General features: G+C 39.0%; 1 protein-coding gene across 1 annotated transcript; it reads right to left on the bottom strand.

The window, feature by feature from the left end:
* Positions 1-10,413: 10,413 nt before the first annotated feature.
* Positions 10,414-21,245, bottom strand: LOC107794872 (N6-mAMP deaminase-like). The gene is made up of 11 exons (XM_075246574.1): positions 21,066-21,245; positions 18,598-18,668; positions 18,397-18,488; positions 18,244-18,303; positions 12,278-12,520; positions 12,109-12,185; positions 11,934-12,003; positions 11,758-11,871; positions 11,355-11,421; positions 11,071-11,175; positions 10,414-10,992 (listed from the first exon to the last, which is right to left on the bottom strand). The coding sequence occupies exons 1-11, from the start codon at positions 21,140-21,142 to the stop codon at positions 10,868-10,870; spliced, it is 1,101 nt and encodes a 366-aa protein (XP_075102675.1). The 5' UTR covers positions 21,143-21,245; the 3' UTR covers positions 10,414-10,867.
* Between the last annotated feature and the right edge of the window lie 689 nt (positions 21,246-21,934).

The following is a 21,934-nucleotide window of genomic DNA, read 5'->3' as shown; positions in this document are numbered from 1 at the left end:
AGCCTTTTTCACGAATATCCAATTCTGAACAGCCTCGAATCTAGCCAAAATAACTTTATACTATAAATACAAACCATAGAAAACTATTCCGGATAATAAAATTACAAACTTTAAAGAAAATCAAAAAGTCAACTCAAAAAGTCAAGCCCGGGTCCACAACTCGGAACCCGACAAAACTTATAAAATCCGAACACCCATTCAATAACAAGTCCAACCATATAAAAATTATTCAATTCTGACCTCAAATCGACCGTCAAATCCTCAAAATATAGCTTAAGAAGTTTTCCACAAATTTCCCCAATTATTTCAACTCAAAACACTAATTAAATGATAAAAATAATTATGGATTCATGAATGATAAGCAAATCCGAGTAAAAAAAATACATACCCTGATCAACTCCTTGAAATCTCACTCAAGATTGCCCAAAACCGAGCTCTCTAACTCAAAGGGTGAAAAATAACTCTAACCCTCGATCTTCTCCTTTTTCTGCCCAGGCATTCAACACATGTTGCCTCCCAGTCACACCTGCGGAATAATCCATCACAGTTGTGGCCTCAACTAAGCCCAGCAAATTCCGCTTCTACATCCCACAACGCGCACCTGCACTCTCGCTTCTGCGGACACCCACGCACTTCTGCGCGTCCGCTTTTGCGGAAAATGACCTCATCTGCGGTCCTAAGACAACATTCCAAACTCCGCTTCTACGGAAGAAATCCGCATCTGCGGTTGTGCACCTGTGCAAGATCCTCCGCACCTGCGAACCCAGCTCCCCAGCCCAAATCTTGCATCTGCGGCCAATGAGCCACTTCTGCGGTGCTGCTCCTGCGGCCTAAATTGTGTAGGTGCAAATGCACCAGACTGCAGCAAGCATAAAAATCCTCCAAGTCTCCAAATGAATCTAATTCAACCCAAAACACATCAGGGGCCCCCGGGACCCCGTCCAAATATGCCATCAAGTTCCAAAACACATAATGAACCTACTCGAGGCCACAAATCACATCAAACAACATCGATTCTACGAATCGCAACCCAATTCAAACTTATTGAAACCATGAACATCCAACTTCCAAAACTAACGTCGATTCATACCAAACCAACTTCAATTGAACTCAAATTTTGCACACAAGTCATAAATGACACAACGGACCTATTCCAACTTATGGAATCGGAATCCGACCCTAATATCAATAAATTCAACTCTCGGTCAAACTTCTCAACCTACCAAACCTTCAACTTTATAACTTTGGCCAATTCAAGCCAAAACAACCTACGGACCTCCAGATCAATATCCGAACACGCTTACCGAAACCGTCAAAACTCCATTCTGAATTCGTCTACACAAAAGTCAAACTCCGGTCAACTCTTTCAACTTAAGCTTCCAACTTTGGAACTAGGTGTCCTAATTCACTCTAAAACTCAGTCGAAACCAAACCAAACACCCGGCAAGTCAGATAGCTACAGTATAACATAGAGGAGGCAATAAATAGGGGAACGGGGCTAAAATACTCAAAACGGTCGGCCAGTTCATTACATCCTCTCCCTCTTAAAATAAACGTTCGACATCAAACGAGTATAGAGACATACCTGAAGTGATGAAAAGATGTGGATAATGGTGACGCATATCATGCTCGGTCTCCCAAGTCGCCTCCTCGACTGATTGACCTCTCCACTGAACCTTCACTGAAGCAATGCTCTTTGACCTTAACTTTCAGACCTGCTTGTCCAAGATGGCTACCGGCTTCTCAACATAAGATAAATCCTTGTTCAATTGGACTGAGTTGAAATCTAAAACATGGGACGGATCACTGTGATACTTTCGTAGCATGGAAACATGGAACACTAGATGAACTGCAGATAGACTAGGTGGAAATATTAGCTTGTAGGCCACCTCACCAATTCTTTCAAGGATCTCAAAAGGTCCGGTATACCTAGGTCTCAACTTGCCCTTCTTTCCGAACCTCATCAAACCCTTCATAGGTGAAACCCGGAGCAAAACTCGGTCTCCAACCATAAATGCTACATCACGAATATTCCGGTCGGCATAACTCTTCTGCCTAGACTATGTTGTACGAAGCCGATCCTGAATCAACTTAACCTTCTCCAAGGCATCTCGAACAAAATCTGTGCCTAATAACTTAGCCTCTCCCGCCTCAAACCACCCAACTGGAGAACAACACAGTCTCCCATATAGGAACTCATACGGAGCCATCTGAATACTTGATTGGTAGCTGATGTTGTAGGCAAACTCTGCAAGTGGCAAGAAGTGATCCCAAGAACCCCTAAAATCCATAACACATGCACGAAGCATATCCTCCAATATCTGAATTGTGCGCTCGGATTGTCTGTCTGTCTGGGGTTGAAATGTTGTACTCAACTCAATCCGAGTGCCTAACTCACGCTGTAGAGCTCTCCAGAAATACGATGTAAACTGCGTACCCCGGTCAGAGATGATGGAGACTGGCACACCATGAAGTCGGAATATCTCGCGGATATAGATCTTAGCCAGCTGCTTTGAAGAATAGGTAGTCACTACTAGAATAAAATGAGCTGACTTGGTGAACCTATCCATAATTACCCATATAGCGTCAAATTTCTTCTGAGTCCTTGGGAGCCCAACAACGAAGTCCATGGTAACACGCTCCTATTTCGACTCTAGAATCTCAAGTCTCTGAAGCAAACTGCCTGGTCGCTAATGCTCATACTTCACCTGCTGACAATTTAGGCACCGAACTACATACTCTACTGTGTCTTTCTTCATTCTCCTCCACTAATAGTGCTGCCTCAAATCCTGATACATCTTAGCAGCATGCGGATGAATGGAGTACCTCGAACTATGGGCCACCTGAAGAATCAACTCATGTAACCCATCCATATTGGGCACATATAATTGGCCCTGCATCCGCAACACACCGTCCTTTCCGATAGAAACCTCCTTGGCTTCGCCATGTTGTACCGTGTCCTTAAGGACAAGCAAATGGGGGTCGTCAAACTGACGCTCTCTGATGCGATCATATAAAAAAAGACCGAGAAACCACGCAAGCAAGAACTCGACTAGGTCCGAAAAATCCAATCTAACAAACTGGTTGGCCAAGGCCTGAACATCTAGGGCTAGTGGCCTCTCAGTTGTCGGTAAATAAGCCAAACTATCTATACTCTCCTCTCTTTGACTCAAGGCATCGGCCACTACATTGGCTTTCCTGGGATGATATGGAATAGTGATATCATAGTCCTTAAGCAATTCTAACCATCTCTGCTGCCGCAAATTAAGATCCTTCTGCTTGAACAGATGATGTAGACTCCGGTGGTCAGTATAGACCTCCCATGGGACACCGTACAAATAATGCCGGCAGTTCTTCAATGCATGAACAATTGCTGCTAGCTCCAAGTCGTGAACAGGATAACTCTTCTCATGAACCTTCAACTACCTAGATGCGTAGGCAATCAACCTACCATCCTACATCACTACCGCACCAAGCCCAATATGCGACGCATCACAATACACGATATATGATCTTGAACTTGTACGAAACACCAACACTAGAGCTGTAGTCAATGCAGTCTTGAGCTTCTGAAATTTGAACTCACACTCGTCGAACAATCTGAAAAGAGAACCCTTTTGGGTCAATCTGGTCATAGGTACAGCAATAGATGAGAAATCCTCTACGACATGGCGATAATATCCGACCAAACCAAGGAAACTCCGGATCTCAGTAGCTGAAGACGGCCTGGGCCAACTCTGAACTGCCTAAATATTCGTTGGATCTACCCTGATCCCTTCACTCGACACCACATGACCCAAAAATGCCACTGAATCAAGCCAAAATTCACACTTTGAGAATTTTGCATACAACTTCTATTCTCTCAAGGTTTGGAGCATGATCCTCAAATGCTACTCATGGTCTTCCCGGCTACGGGAGTACACCAGGATGTCGTCAATAAACATAATGACAATTAAATTAAGATATGGCTGGAATACACTGTTCTATCAAGCGCACAAATGTTGTTGGGGCGTTGGACAACCCAAATGACTTCATAGGGAATCATAATGACCATACCAAGTCCTAAAGGCAGTCTTCGAAATATCCGAATCCCGAATCTTCAGCCGATGATAACCTGGCCGCAAATCAATCTTTGAGAACACTCTGGCACCCTGTAGCTGATCAAATAAGTCATCAATGTGGGGCAATGGATACCTATTTTTCATTGTAACCTTGTTCAACTGCCGATAATCGAACACATGCACATATAACCATCTTTATTCTTCACAAACAAGACTGGAGCACCCCAAAGTGACACACTAGGCCGAATGAAACCCTTATCAAGCAACTCTTGTAACTGCTCATTTAACTCCTTCAACTCCGCTAGGGCCATACGATATGGTGGAATAGAAATAGGTTGGGTGCGGGTAACAAGTCAACACCAAAATCGATATCTCTATCGGGCGGTATGCCCGGAAGATCTACTGAAAATACATCTGGGAAGTCTCTCACTACCGGAACTGACTTAACGGTAGGAGTATGAGCATTGAAATCTCTCAGAAAGGCTAGATAAGCATCACACCCCTTATCTACTATCCGTTGAGCCTTTAGAAATGACACAACCCTACTAGGAACATAATCTAACAAACCCCTCCACTCTCACCATGGCAAACCTAGAATAGCCAATGTCACAGTCTTGGCGTGATAATCCAGAATAGCATGATAGGGTGACAACCAATCCATGCCCAAGATAACATCAAAGTCTACCATACTAAGTAACAATAGATCAACTATGGTCTCAAAACCACCAATAACAAATAAATATAACCGATACACACGGTCCACAATAATAGAATCTCCCATAGGCGTAGACACACAAACATGAGAACTCAAAGAATCACAAGATATATCCAAGTACTGAGCAAAGTAAGATGACACATATGAATAAGTGGATCCTGGATCAAATAAGACTGATGCATCTCTATAGCAAACCGGAACCATACCTATAATGACTGCGTCTGAAGCGACTGCCTCTATCCTACCCGGAAAAGCATAGAATCTGGCCTAGCCTCCCCCTCTAGGGTGACCTCTACCTGCCCGTCCCCCATACCTAAATGGCTGTGCAGGTGGAGCGGCAACTGGGGCAGCAACCATGGCCTAAGAAATCTGTAGACTTGACTGAATCTGTGGAGCCTGAGTATTCTATGGAGGTGCACCCCTCCTAAGTCTGGGGCAGTCTCTAACCATATGATGGGTATCACCACACTTGAATAAATCTCTCGTTAGGCGTCACTGTTGGGACTGACTCGGGCCTGATTTCTTGGACTGACCACTGAAAGCACCCCATGCCAGAGGCGCACAAGAAAGTGGCTGAGCAAAATGTGCACCCTGAGACTTCGGAACAACCGGAGCACCGCTAGAAGTTGGAAGTGCTGAGTGAACTGGACGGCTCACAAAGCCTCTACCATGACGGGCTGTAGTTGCAGCGTGACCACCACTAAATCCTCCCGTAACCCGAGGCCTCTTTGCCTCTTTGTCCTCTCTCTCACAGCCCCGTATACCCTCCAACCTCCGTGCAATCTCTACCACCTGCTGATATGGGGTATTTGTCTTCAACTCTCGAGTCATGCCAAATCTAATACCATAGTTGAGCCCCTCGATAAATCGACGAACTCGCTCTCTGACTGTAGAAACCAAGGCAGGTGCATGTTTGCACAAATCACTAAATCGGACAGCATACTCTGACACTGTCATAGTAATCTAGCGCAGCTGCTCAAACTTCGTGCGCCATGCATCCCTAAGGGTCTGAGGAACAAACTCTCTCAAGAATAACTCTAAAAATCTAGTCCATGTAGGTGAAGCTGCATCGGCGGGGCTACGCTCCTTTTACACTCACCACCACTGATACACTGCTCCCGACAGCTGGAATATAGTAAAATCAAGCCCACTCGTCTCCACAATACCCATGGTGCGGAGAATACGGTGGCACTCCTCTAGAAAATCATGTGCATCCTTTGAAAACAAACCACTAAAAGTAGGAGGGTGATACTTTCTGAACCTCTTAAGCCTAAGCTGCTCCTCCTCGAATGTTGTTGCCCCAACCGCAGGCTAAATCGGAACAACAGGTTGTACTAGTATAACCTCTGGAACCTGATCAACCTGGACCCGCTGCTCTGCGGTACGGGCCGCGGGAGTCTGAGCTCCACCCCCAGCCTGAGATATGGCTGGTGCAAGTGGAATCAACCCCGCCTGAGCTAAGGTATCGAACATGCTCAAGAACTGTGCGAGGGTCTCCTAAAGTACAATGGTGGCAACAGGCGCCTCGGGTGTCTGCCCCCTAACTAGAGCTACTAGTGACTCCTCTATCGCATCTTGGGCAGGTGCTATGGCTGCACCTCGTGCCCCTCTTTGGCCTCTACCCCGTACCCGGCCTCTCGCAGCTCTAGCAGGGGGTGCGGGTTTCTGATCGTCGGATCCAGCAGTGCGTGTCCTCACCATCTATGAGAGAATAGAAAGTTAAAATTTAGTTTTTTTTTAAAGTCAACCAATTCGCACAATATGGAATCAAAGAAGTGAAGTTTTCCTAACAGTTCTGTAGCCTCTCGAAGATAAGTACAGACGTCTGACTCTACTAAACCTGCTTATGACTCGTAACACCTATGAACCTAGAGCTCTGATACCAACTTGTTATGACCCCAATTTCCCTCCATAAGATGTCGTGATGGCACCTACTGTCTACGACTAGGTAAGCCTAACATTTAACAATAACCTGACATAAATAATTAACAAAATACTAAAACAAGTATGATACATTGATATAATCTCCTGAAATAGAATCTCAACAATACACTCCCCAAAACCGGTGGAACTGAGTCATAAGCTCTACATAGTAAGCTAAAATGTCCACTACATCACTGTCTAAATGAAAATACAATAGGAAGTAATGATAAAGGAAGGTGACTATGAGGCCTGCGGATACCGAGCAGGCATACCTTGAAATCTCCGTAAAATAGCTAACAGACGATCACTAACGTCCGACACGAGCAAATGTACCTGGATCTGCACAAAAAGATGTGCAGAAGCGTAGTATGAATACACCACAACAGTACCTAGTAAGTATCAAGCCTAACCTCGGTAGAGTAGTGACGAGGCCAGGTCAAGATACCTACTAGGATATAAATAAATAGTACGAAATATAATAAGGATAAATGATGGAAGGCGGAGAAATAACTGATACGAAACAAGTTAATACCATGAACTAACATCAGAATAGTAAGCATGGAAATAACATAAAGAAATCAATCAAAGAGAACCATAATGATCGTATACGAACAATGACTGATAGAACAAGGAAGAACAAAACAACAAGAAGTGTTCTCACCCAAAAACTCTTTGCAACAAGATTAAACAACAAGAATCACAATGAGGTACCACTTTGCATACAATAAGAATCACCACCGAGGTACCGCCTCGTGTACATATCAAGAATCACAACCGTGGTACCGCCTCGTATTCACAATTTACAATTTCAATCACAATCTTTCCTTATACCGCCGCGTGAGCCTTACATTTAAATTAGATTTGAAAATATTTTTGCCCGAAATAGCTACATGCAATTTAGCCCACCTTATGACGTTGTGTGGCTTCATGTAGTTCCCCTAGAAGCAACACGCACATAAGTCTCACCTTATGCTGCCGCATGCACATTAACCCCTAGCCTTATATCGCCGCATGCGCGTCAATATCACATTACAACAACGACTCGCACCACAAGTGCCCATATGTCATAACTTATCAACAATCACAATATCAATGTTTTCACAACAATAGCTCATGGCTCCACCACAACGTGTACAAGAATATCAACAATAACAATAAATGTAAAATTCTTAACAAGAAAGGCATCTCAACAATTGGCAACTTCGCCTCAAAGTGATACGGCTTTCACAATCTCAATACCAATAACTCAACAATGAGAAAAAATAATGTGTAACCACGAACTAAATACAAATAATTCACAACGGGAGAGATACCATGACTTCAAATAAGAATAATATCAATGAAAGAGATAACTTGTAACAATGACTTCAAATAATGATAATCAACAATGAAAGAGATAACATGTACAATGACTTCAAATAATGATAATCAATAATGAAAGAGATAACATGTAACAATAAAAGGGGCAACGAGTTTAAATAAAGCATGAGAGCAATTTATCAAGTAGGATATAGAACAAGTATTAAACAAGTCATTTAAAGCATGTAAAGATAGACTAATACAAGTAAGAATATATTGACTATGAGAATTTAGAACATGATATGACATTTCAATTAAAGCATGAAAAGAGTCTAAGTAGCCTAAACCGGTCAAATACCACATACGACCCATGTACCCACTCGTCACCTTGCGTACACGACTTTCACATAGCACAAGGACATAATTAATCCCAAATCCTAAGGGGTAATTTTTTCCACATAAAGTTAGGCGAGATACTTACCTCAAAAAAGCTAACTCAATCCACTAGTAAGCTTTTTCCACGAATTTCCAACTCCGAACGGATCGTATCTAGCCAAAATAACTTTATACCATAAATACAAACCATAGGAAACTATTCTAGATAATAAAATTATAATTTTTAAAGAAAATCAAAAAGTCAACCCCAGGCTTGCATCTTGGAACCCGACCAAACTTACAAAATTCGAACACTCATTCAATAACGAGTCAAACTATACAAAAATTATTCAATTCCGACCTCAAATGGACCTTCAAATCCTCAAAATAAAGCTTATGAAGTTTTTCACAAATTATCCCAATTTTTTCAACTCAAAACACTAATTAAGTGATAAAAATAATGATGGTTTCATGAATAATAAGCAAATCCAAGTAAAAAACACTTACCATGATCAACTCCTTGAAAATCTCACTCAAAATTGACCAAAATCGAGCTCTCTAACTCAAAGGGTGAAAAATAACTCTAACTCTCGATCTTCTCCTTTTTCTGGCCAGGCATTCCACACCTCCGGCCTTCCAGTTTCCATTGCAACCCTGCACCTGCGGAATAATCCATCACAGTTGCGGCCTCAACTAAGCCCAGCAAATTCTGCTTCTGCGGCCCACAACGCGCACCGATGCTCTCGCTTCTGCGGACACCCACGCGCTTCTGCACGTCCGCTTTTGCGGAAAATGATGCGGTCCTAAACCAACATACCAAACTCCGATCTGTAAAAGAAATCCGCATCTGTGGTTGTGCACCTGCGCAAAGATCCTCCGTACCTGCGGACCCAGCTCCCCAGCCCAAATCTCGCATCTGAGGCCAATGAGCCGCTCCTGTCGCTTTTGCCACACCTGCAGCCTAAATTGCGCAGGTGCGAATGCACCACACTTCAGCAGGCATAAAAATCTTCCAAGTCGCCAAATGAATCTGATTCAACCTGAAACACATCTGGGGCCCCGGGACCCCGTCCAAACATGCCATCAAGTTCCAAAACACATAACGAACCTATTCGAGGCCAAAAATCACATCAAACAACATCGATTCTACTAATCGCAACTCAATTCAAACCTATTGAAACCATGAACATCCAACTTCCAAAACTAACGGCGATTTATACCAAACCAACTCTGATTGACCTCAAATTTTGCACACAAGTCAACAGACCTATTCCAACTTTCGGAATCCGGCCTCAATATCAATAAAGTCAACTCTCGGTCGAACTTCTAAACCTTCAACTTTCTAACTTTCGCCAATTCAAGCCAAAACGACCTACGGACCTCCAGATCAATATCCGAACACGCTTACCGGAAACGTCAAAATCCATTTCGGAGTCGTCTACACAAAAGTCAAATTTCAATCAACTCTTTCAACTTAAGCTTCCAACTTTGGAATTAAGTGTCCCAATTCACTCCGAAACTCACCTGAAACCAAACCAAACATCACGGCAAGTCACATAACTACAGTATAACATAGAGGAGGCAATAAATAGGGGAACGAGGTTAAAATACTCAACCGGACGGGTCGTTACAAAAAAAAAAAGACCAAACAAGCCAAACTTGACAAATTGTGTGATTCCTCTCCAAACATCAACTTCATCTCAACATGCTTCTAGAGAAGAGAAGTACGGCAAGACTAATGATGCGCCAAAGTATGGGACGCAGAGCATTTTTGCATATTGTTACATTACAGAATGCGTTTGCAGAAGACCAAAATTTTGGTTGCTAATTTTGAAGTTCATTGATGTTCGTTATTTCCCGAAAATTTAGTAAACAAGAATCAACTCTCGCTCTATCATGCTCTCTTTGAAGTAAGATCAGTGCCTTTACCTGATATGCTCTCTTCAAAGAATTCCGATCCTGATGGTTTATTCCTGCTATTCCATCATTTTACTTCAAAATTTTATATATAGTATTATGTTTCAATTCTCACAATAATGATTTTGCTTAAACCTAAACAGAAGAATTACATAATGAAAATGTTGAGCTAAGTCGGCCCAAAGATAATGTATATTGCCGCTTTGGGCCAAAACAACACGGTTTTCCTCAAAAAGCCCCACACCATTAAGAGATCCTACACTTTATTTTAGGTTCTAAATCTTCTCAGCTACGAATATGGGATTTCGTTCAGCTACCAATCAAGCTAATATCAAGCTCCAATACAACAAGAAGTAACACCAAATACAACACTGAATTGCATATTTGGAAGTCTTCAGAAGGTACCAAAAAATATTACAGAAGACACAAGCGACACAACCAACAACGCCTCAATCTCAAGCAAATTGGGCCGGCTATATGAATCACCACTTTCTACGTCGCTTCATTTAAGCCCTTCAGTCCAATAACAATAAAAATGACAACTAAAAACTATCCTGTTCATTTGATACATTTCTCATCAGAACTCTAGGCTCTTTGCAGCTAAATCAAACAATTGTTCCAGCTCCTGTTTTACTTTGTCACCAGCAAAAATAAAATTAATGGCATTCCTAGCTAGCTGGAACATCTCTCTCTTTTGTATACCTTTAAAATGTAAAACAAAAGTTAGAGAGAGCTTAATCTAAAAGCCGACTAGGTATATTGGCAGTAAATAATACATACCAAAAGCAGAAGAAGCAAGGCTGTATTCGCCAGATACGCTGGTAGAGAACACCCCTGAATCGTCAGTGCATAGGACAATTGGATGTCCACTATTATATAAATCAGCTGTGCAAGTCAAAGCTAAGGGTTATGTACTTGATTTAAATAGTTAATATCATAAGTAAAGAAACAACTTTCTCAAAGTTCGTAAGTGATAACAGGACAGTGGACTGAAGGTGTACATTTCTGTTTTTCCTAGATTTAGATACAACACAAAACAGTCTAAAGAGTATCAGAAACCTCACCAAAATGATGAATATCCAGAGAAGATATTGTTTCAGTTCTGATATTTGAAGTCAAGCAAATTTCAACCTACAACGACATAAAACGCCAAATGTGATAAAACTAGAAGGATCAGTAGGCCAAGAGAACTTTAGTCCAACATCAAAATATTGCATGGCCAAAGAAAATTCTGCATCTTGATTATCATGATAGAATTCTAGATGGAAACGTCTAGCAGCATTCTTAGCCTAGAAAATACGCAAGGCTATAAAAGGAGGAGAAACTGACCAAGCATACATTCCATTCTAGAAAAGAGAAGGACATTTGGTTAAGTAATTTAGCTCAATCATTGATATGTATGACTCTATTGTATCAAAAGATAAATGTCCTAGAGAAATCTGATAATACGCATGCAATATTACTAACCGGTATCTTTAAAGATTTTAGCTTTGCCCATTCTTCCTCTCCAAAGCAACAAGCATGGCCAATTCTTGCAGGGAGAAAATCTAGCATCGCGTGGATTTCCACCGGATTGGGTACCTAAAGAGAGATGGCAGTGTGACACTGAGAAAAGACAGAAAAACTACTGAAGTCAGATGCACCTCGCCACAATGAAGGGTGATCAGAAGTCCTTGCTCTTTAGCAAACTCCAAAGCGGGCAGAAAGGTTAGCCTACAAAGAAAAACGTATCTAGAAATTCAAACCTTTATAGGCTATATCGTCAATGCAAGGCAAGATTAGTATGCAATAGAAAATCTTTTCCGAGCAAAATAGTACCATTCACCAATGATAGGATTTCCGGATAGGTCAATACCCACTACCCCCAGATGTCTCATTTCCAGAGCAAGCTTAACCTTCACCAACCACAAAGAACTTATCAAGCCTAGCACTTTAAGCAACATATATAAACCTATAGCGTCTTTATACATCAGATACAAAAACATACCGTTTCCATTGCAGCTTCAGTGGATTCACGACGATCAATACTAAGTAGAAGTCTGACAAATATTTTCTTTCTTCCTGTACCATTGCTAGCATTACCCTCACTCCGAGCATAAATACCGCCATTAGCTTGACAATCAATATTAGGTTCACTGAAAAAATCAACTTCGATGGTAGTAACAGCTCTTAAACCCTCCAAAACTGCTTCTATGTATGACCTCTTGTTCATCCCTTTGGAAACATTCTTCTGCAGAAAAGACATATATATAAAATAAGATCTACAAATATCAGAATTGTATCAAATGAATGAGCTTGAACAGTAATATGTGAAGAAGCCTTTTGGAGTTGTGAACTAATTTCCTTAAAAAGTAGGAACAGGATACACAGGATCAAATATGTAAAGATGCATTTGCATCCATATTTCCTGTTTATATATCCTTTTACCACATAGTTATTTCCAGAAACTAGTGGTAATGAGCTAAATGAAGCTAACAGCAAAACGCCATGTCAATCATCTAGTTCACTTAATTCAACCGTGTTATGCTTGCTATTATAATTTCATTTTTCAAATGCCAGGCACACTCCAGCTGACAGCTGACTTGTCACAATCGTCCCAATTAATTCACTATGACTAAACAACAACAACAACAACAACAAATACGCCTAAATCCCAAACAAGTTGGAGTCACCTATATGTGTTAGGATCGGAAAACCGGGTAGTGCGGAGTTTAGCCAAACGTTATAATGATAATAACAAAGACAATGCAAGTTGATAATAACGTCAATTAAAGAAGATAAAGAAGACACAAATTTAACGTGATTCGGTCAAGGTGACCTACGTCCACAAGCGGAGAGAATCGATTTTACTATACCAACAAGAGTACAAAAGAGAGTACAAAATTAAAGTAAATACTCTAATTACCAAATACCCCAAGAGAATAACCTCACAAAATCACTCCAAAGAAAGGTTTCACACAAGTATTTCTCAACACCCACTCTCTTGCAAAATACTCTATAATGAAATAAAGGAGGAGAAAGAAAGACAAGAGTGAAAAACTCTTGAATTGGTGTGTTTGCAAATGAGAAGAAGCTCCTCTATTTATAGCATGAAATCCTTGGCCTAATAGTGGATATTATGTCATGGCAAAATGTCATGATCTACAAATTTTGTTATAATAGATATTATGTCATGGCAAATGTCAAGAAAATTTGGTCATATTACAAATCTCCACCTTTGCCTAATTTCGGCTTATATATAGTAACTTTGCTCCACCTTCTCCGCAAAAACCCCAATGGGCAAAATCATTCTTCATAAATGTCAATCAAGTTCAGGCAAAGTTTGAACTTAGACACTGGAAGAGGTTTTGTGAACATGTCAGCAGGATTGTCTCTAGTGTTGATCTTCGAAACAGGGACTTTTCCTTCAGCAATGGTTTCTCGGATGAAATGATACTTTATATCAATGTGATTCATCCTCTCATGATACATTTGATCTTTAGTCAAGTGAATGGCACTTTGACTATCACAGAAAATGGTAATACCACCTTGGTGTAAACTGAGTTCCGCAAATAGACCATTCAACCATAAAGCTTCTTTGATCGCCTCGGTCACTGCCATATATTCTGCTTCGGTAGTAGATAAAGCTACTACATGTTGTAATGTAGCTTTCTAACTAATAGCGCAACCACCAATGCAAAATACATAGCCTGTCAGTGATCTTATTTTGTCAAGATCACCTGCATAATCTGAGTCTATAAAACCAACCAAAGTGTTAGTATTTCTCCCAAATTCCAAACATGTGTTTGAAGTACCTCGCAAGTATCTGAGAATCCATTTCACAGCATGCCAATGTACTTTACCAGGGCAAGCCATATGTCGGCTTATCACGCTCACTGCTTGTGAAATGTCTGGACGTGTACAAACCATTGCATACATAATACTGCCGACTGCACTGGAATAAGGAACTTGTGACATGTACCTCTCTTTTTCCTCTGACTGTTGGGACTGAGCAGCTGATAACTTAAAATGAACAGCAAGAGGGGTACTAACTGGTTTAACATCTTTCATGCCAAACCTCTCCAAGACTTTCTCCAAGTACTTCTTCTGGGTCAGAAATATCCTGTTGGCTTTTCGATCTCTTTTGATCTCCATGCCAAGGATTTTCTTAGCTGCTCCCAAATCTTTCATCTCAAATTTACTTTTCAGCTGACTTTTCAAATTGTGAATTTCTGTTAAATCCTTAGCAGCAATGAGCATGTCATCAACAAATAATAATAGAACTTTCGGAACTAAACACAACTATCATACATGCTCCTCGAATAACCATGACCCAACATAAAGGAATCAAACCTTTTATACCATTGTCTTGGAAACTGCTTTAATTCGTACAAGAATTTCTTCAACAAGCAAACGTGATCTTCTTTTCCTCAATTTCAAATCCTTCGGGCTGATGCATGTATATTTGTTCCTCAAGTTCGCCATATAAGAAAGTTGTCTTAACGTCAAGTTGTTTTAATTTCAAATCATACATGGAAACGAAGGCAAGCAAGACACGAATAGAACTATGTTTAACAACAGGCGAGAAACTATCCTTGTACCTGACTATAGCCCTTTGCAACTAATCATGCCTTATACCTTGCATCTTCAACCCCTTGAATGCCATCCTTTTTCTTGAAGACCCATTTGCAACTAACAATTCTTTTTTCCTGATGGCGGATTCACAAAAGACCAAGTACTATTCTTGTGGAGAGACTCAATTTCTTCATTCATTGCAATCAGCCACTTGGTTAAATCAGCACCAGAAACTGCTTATGAATATTTTGATGGCTCTTCAATTTCTTCAGTTTCCTGTGCAACTGAAAAAGCAAATGCAACATAATCTCCAAACCTTAATGGTTGTTTACCTTCTCTTATTGGTCTATGTTTGGCTATAGAATACTCATCTTCTTCTGGTTCAACTTCAGGAGTGTCAACTTCAAGAATTTCAGCTTCTGTCTCAACTTCAGGAGTTTCAACTGTATTTTGCTCTAAAGTTGATGAGCTTGGCTCAGAAGGAATGCCAATCTCAATCTCCACCTGGTTATGTGTACTCTTTCCTTTATCTGTATTACAAGAACTAGAAGACTCGTTTCTAGAATGCAACATAGAGGATTCATCAAAGGTTACATCTCTGCTAATTATAAATTTTGGTGTCGAGGGATCAGGATACCATAGTCGGTATCCTTTCACCCCAGATGCATACCCAAGGAAAATGCACTTTTTAGCCCTTGGGTCTAATTTTCCATCATTTACATGCATGTATGCAGGGTAACCAAATATCTTTAAATCAGAATAATTAGCATGAGTACCTGACCACATTTCCTCTGGAGTCTTAAAGTTCAAAGGTGCAGAAGGAGCTCGGTTGACAATATAACAAGTTGTAGAGATAGCTTCTGCCCAAAAGGTGTTTGTCAACCCAGCATTTGAAATCATGCAACGAGCCCTTTCCAAAAGAGTTCTATTCATCCTTTCCGCCATACCATTTTGCTGAGGTGTCATTCACACAGTACGATGTCGAGCAATTCCTTCATTCTTGCAAAATTCGTTGAATTCATCATTACAAAATTCCAAGTCATTATCTGTTCTAAGTCGCTTAACCTGTTTTCCTGTTTGCTTCTCAATCAAAACTTTCCATTGTTTGAAATTTAAGAAAACATCACTTTTATTTTTCAGGAAATAAACCCAAACTTTCATTGAATAATCATCAATGAAAGTTAACATATACCTGGCACCACCTTTTGATGGGGTACGTGAAGAACCCCAAAAAATCTGAATAAATGTAATCCAAATTACTTTTTGTTCTATGAATCGCTGGAGATTTGAAGCTGACTTTTTTCTGCTTCCCGAACACACAATGTTCACAGAACTCCATATTTTCAGTACTTTGGCCACATAAGAGACCTTTTTACTGAGGATGGAAAGACCTTTTTCACTCATATGCCCCAATTGCATGTGCCACAATTTGGTGATGTCAGAATCTGATTTATCTGATATTGAAACTGCAGCAGCACCTGTAACAGTAGATCCCAAAAGAATATACAGCATACTAGATCTGCGTGCTTTCATTATCACAAGAGCACCATGAGAAATTTTCAGAACTCCACCTTCACATATGTACTTGCACCCAAGAGATTCTAGAGTGCCTAAAAAGATGAGATTTTTCTTTAAGTCAGGAACATGTCTAACATCGGTGAGGATTCTCACCACACCATCGTGCATTTTGATTCGGACTGTACATTTTCCAATAACTTTGCAGGCAGCATTGTTGCCCATCAAGACAACTCCACCTCCAATAGATTCATATGTGGTAAATAAATCCCGACTGGGACACATGTGATAAGAACAACTCAAATCTAAAATCCACTCATTGTTAGATTTGAAACTATTATTAGTTGCTAAAAAAATAGTTCCCTCAGTCTCATCAGCAGCTACACTTGTTTTGGCAGTGTCAGTATTTTTGTGCTCATTTTTGTTTTCTGTATGCTTTTCTTTGTTTTTCAATTTAAAGCATTCAAAAATAATGTGACCTTTCTTATGACAATATTTGCACATGAAATTTCTATATCTGGATTTTGACCTTGATTTAGGTTTCTCACTACTTGAATCTTTCTTATTGGATCTACCTCTTATGAATAAGCCTTCCCATTTGTTCTCACTAGTATCCGCAGTAATATCTCTATCTATTTGTTCTTTTGATTTCAAAATAGATTTGATATCTTTATAAGAGATATTATCCTTTCCATAAAGCATAGTATCTCTTATATGTTTAAACGGCTCGGGTAAGAAAACAAGCAATAACACAACTTGATCCTCATATTTGATTTCAACATCTATGTTACTTAAATCCATAAGAAGAAAATCAAAAGTATCAAGATGTGTAAGTATAGAGGTACCTTCAGCCATACGAAAATTGTAGAGTTTTTGCTTTAGATAAAGCATGTTTTCTACTGTTCTTTTCATATATAGGGTTTTAAGCTTTTCTCATATGCCTTTGGCTGAGCTTTCTAATGCAACTTCACGCAAAACCTCATTTGAAAGATTTAAAATAATACCTGCTTTTGCCTTTTTGTCTATGACGGCAAACTCCTCGTTCGTCATTTTATCTGGCATCTTCTCATTTTCTTGCAGTGCCAAATTTAAGCCATCCTGAATTAGGATAGCTTCCATCTTTAATTGCCACATTCCGAAGTTTGCACTTCGGTCAAATTTCGCAACATAAGACTTTGTTAGAGTCATTTTGGCTATTTAAACTAATCCGGTTAGATCTGGCTCTAATACCAATTTGTTGGGATCGAAAAATCGGGTAGTGCGGAATTTAGGCAAACAGCGTTATAATGATAATAACTAAGACAATGCAAGTTGATAATAACGGCAATTAAAGAAGATAAAGAAGACATAAATTTAACGTGGTTCGGTCAAGGTGATCTAAGTCCACAAGCGGAGAGAAGCGATTTCACTATACCAACAAGAGTACAAAAGAGAGTACAAAAAGAGTAAATACTCTAATTACCAAATACCCCAAGAGAATAACCTCACAAGATCACTCCAAAGAAAGGGTTCAGACAAGTGTTTCCCAACACTCACTCTCTTACAAAATACTCTATAATGAAATAAAGGAGGAGAAAGAAAGACAAGAGTGAAAAGCTCTTGAATTGGTATGTTTGCAAATGAGGAGAAGCTCCTCTATTTATAGCAAGAAATCCTTGACCTAATAGTGGATATTATGTCATGGCAAATGTCATGATCCACAAATTTTGTTATAATGGATATTATGTCATGACAAATGTCATAAAAATTTGACCATATTACAATATGAATCTTTACTAACCACATTACTCCTTTACAAATACTTTTTGTCTCATTGTAAATACAAGCACAATAATTATATAAATTAGGAACCTATCATTCAAGCTGATGTTAAAATTCAAGTACCTTTGGAGTTGTCCTTAGCTCCAAGTATACAACATTTTCAGCAGCAAAATCTTCAATTACCTAATTTTTTATGGACATGATAACAAAGAGAATCAAATAACTGCAACATACATTACACGAAATGAACTCTGGACTACTGCACTAACAGAGTACCTCTTTAGTAATTCTGGTTACTGTTTCATGGTCAGTTGTAAGAATGTAAATCAAATCAAACAATTTGAAGACTTCAGAAAGGGGGCGATCATCTGAATCACATAGAGAAAAGCTCAAGGCAAGTTTCAAGATACCAAAAAAGAATTAAAAAAATGAGCTTGACATATTAATATGAAAAGCACAAGATAGAAATTGGCTTACGTTTTAAGATAACATGCTCCACATCAGGAAAACTTACGAGGCCCTTGTCACCCAATTCTCTAGCAAGTTCCCTGCAAAATAAAGAATGGACCACAGAGATTTTTCTCAGAAAATACAATTAAACCAAAACCAAAAGCCAAAACATAATTCAACGCATGGGAAGGACAAGGAATAGATATACAAGGATTGGTAATGTATGGATTGTTTATGTGGTGATTAATAATGCAGGATTGCTGATGCAATGATTAACAATGTTATACAAGAAGTACTTACTTTAAAGGGATTTTATCTTTAAATAGCCTAATCCCAACAACGCTAATACACGTATTCTTATTTCACATTTTACCCCCGCATAAACAATACATAGATAACTTATGTGAGTATTATTTATAAGAAAATGCAAAATTGCGACCAAACAATGTATAAATGATGCTAAATTTAATGAGGAGATTAATTGTTCTCATTCAAGCAAGCAACCAAGGTATTGGTTATGCTGAATTTAATGAGGAGATTAATTCTCCAACTCAAGCAACCAAACGGGCTCTGAAAGATTTGAGTTTATATATCCCAGCAAGAGAAAATAACCAAAACGGTTGATATAGGGGTTGATTTTAACTTGATCCTTCTATTTGCAAAAGCAGATCACTTATAGTTCGTGGCTAATAGAATCTAGAAAGACTAACAGCAAAAACTCATTGTATGGAATGCCCCTTGAACACATTTTGATAGTGTTAAAAAAAAATATGGACACTATCTCAAAATGACACTCGATAGAATGGTGTGGAGGTCGGGGATTAGGGTTGTGGTTTTAAGGGCAGTCTAGAGTTTCGTCTAGGCATCCCAGTAGTATTAATACTAGTCTTGTATTTTGCTATTTCTAGCCCCGTGCTATTTCACATTGTGTCATTATTTCCAGCAAAACTGACTCTATTTTTATAGTATCGTATTTTTGGATATCTGTTGTTGCACGTATGTCTATTTGCGCCCATGTTTAATTACCTTGTTGTTGCTATTGTCTGTTTAGTGCTTCATTTTCACTTCTTTTGAGTCGAGAGTCTTTCGAAAACATCCTATCTACCGTCATTAGGTAGGGGTAAGGTATGCATATACTTTACCCTCCCCAGATCTCACTTGTGAGATTTCACTGGACTTGTTGTTGTTGTTGTTGTTGTTGTTGTTGATATAATGTTATCTCAACAACAGCCTATTGCCGATTATGATCGGAATACTTGTGAATGATACTATCAGCATCATATTCACAAATCACAACAATGGTAAAACCTTTCTTCCTATAGTTTTTCTTTAAGGATATTTTCTTTAGTTTAGGGACTTCCAGCAGTAGCCGAGCTAGGTGGATGCAAGAGCATTCAATTGAATTTCCTTCGTTATACTGCACAAATAGGGCAAAATGAATGTTTCATTGAATCCCTTGACATAATTCCTAGTGTAGTCGCAAAGGGGTTAATTTCTTCTTTTTTTTAAGATCACAGGTTCAGATTCTAGTCGTGACATCCTAGTATATTTTTTAATCACCTTGTATGAATTCCTAGTTCCACCATTGACTTCTAGTTAATCATAAACCTTTTTCTGTTAGTCATTGTGGGTTTGCCATGAACTAGATGTGACCCACTTTTGCAAACTTGAGGGAGTTAACTCCAGTGTTGGATCAAATCATCAAATTAAACTTATTCCTACGCTTATGATATAATTTTAAGGTTTTTTTTTTCTTCATTTTTTTTACTCCCAGCCAGGGGCAAATTTATAGGGGAGATTATGGGGCGCATGTAAACCGATAGTTTCTCCGCAATATTAGATATTTTATGCACATATTTTCTAAAATTGGTATAATATTAATTATTGGCACTCATACCCTAAGAAGGCTGAATGATACACTTAGTTGAATGTTAAATTATTTACCAAGAGCAAGAAGGATCAATTCCCACTTAATACAGTTAAACCTCTCTATAACAGTCTCGTTTGTTCCGAATATTTTTGGATGTTATAGCGAAGTGTTGTTATAGAGAACATATATTATAACATAACATAAAAATTGGTTCCGGAAAAGCTTGATTTTTATAGTTAAGTGTTGTTATATAAGAATATTATTATAGAGAGGTGTTACTAATTTTTACTCCTTCTTTAGTCGTACACTCATATACTAATAATCTTAGATCCGTGTGCTCCCCGCAGCAGACACATAACTCAAAATGCAAGCAAATACTACACAAATGGCGTTTAATACTTTGTTATTTTCGAAAACAAAAAGTTAACTTCACCCCAGAAAGATGGAGGACAAAACAAGAACACCACCCAAGAACCATTTTTTTCTTTTTTTATTTGTTCCCAAGAATCTAAGAAGAAGTCAACACATAGGAATATCTGTTTAAACAACTGTTCCCAAGAAATCAACAGACAGAAATATTTGTTTATATTTTCCAAGAATCATATGAAGAAAGAGAGTAACATACAGTAAAGTGGAGTCTCTGATAGAGCCATTAAGGTGGGCATGTAGTTCAATTTTCGGCATTGACACCCACCAATCCATCTCTGAGCCACTGTTTGTGAATTTTGTTTAGGTGGTCTATCTTTTTTAGACTAGCAAAATTCTAAGAGAATAAAATGGTGGAGTTTACAAGAATTGCATTTGTATTAGGGCTGCATATTCTTGCAGATAAATACAAAGTGACGCAGAAGAAAAGATAAAACACAAAAGGAACCCAAAAAATAAAACACATATTATAAAATAAAGACAGTAAAGTAAGGACAAGTATAGAGAAACTGATATATTATTCAAACTTCAAACTTTTGTACATAATGAACTGAAAACTCTTCTATTTATAGAAGAAAGGAAGTTGTTTGCAAGCTGCTGTGTAAGCTGCTTGTAAACTGTTGTGTAAGCTATTACTCTAAGTTGTTGTGTAAGCTGATTGTAAGATGCTACTGTACCAGATATAGATAATCTTCGACCATGGGTAATATTTATCCATAACGGAGTACTGAAAGGATAAGTTTCTTCAGAAGGCTTATTTCCAATAGAGTACTAAATAGATAAACATATTTACGACGGAGTCTCATATGGATAAACTTCTTAAGGAAGCTTATTTACAACAAAGTACTAAATGAATATTCATAATATAATATATTTATAACACTCCCCCTTGGATATTCATTAAAAGATAATATGCCTCGTTAAAACCTTACTAGGAAAAACTCCTTTGGGAAAAACATCCTAGTGAAGGAAAAAGAATACACATATTTAGTAATAGGCATTACTAGCTGCCTCATTAAAAACCTTATAAGAAAAACCCTATGGAAAAAAATCTTAGTAAGGAAAAAA

The sequence above is a fragment of the Nicotiana tabacum genome, chromosome 23 (assembly GCF_000715075.1).
Source record: "Nicotiana tabacum cultivar K326 chromosome 23, ASM71507v2, whole genome shotgun sequence".
Classification (NCBI taxonomy): Eukaryota; Viridiplantae; Streptophyta; class Magnoliopsida; order Solanales; family Solanaceae; genus Nicotiana; species Nicotiana tabacum.
The sequence above is the reverse complement of the archived record's forward strand: the minus strand, read 5'-3'. Positions and strand labels throughout refer to the sequence as shown.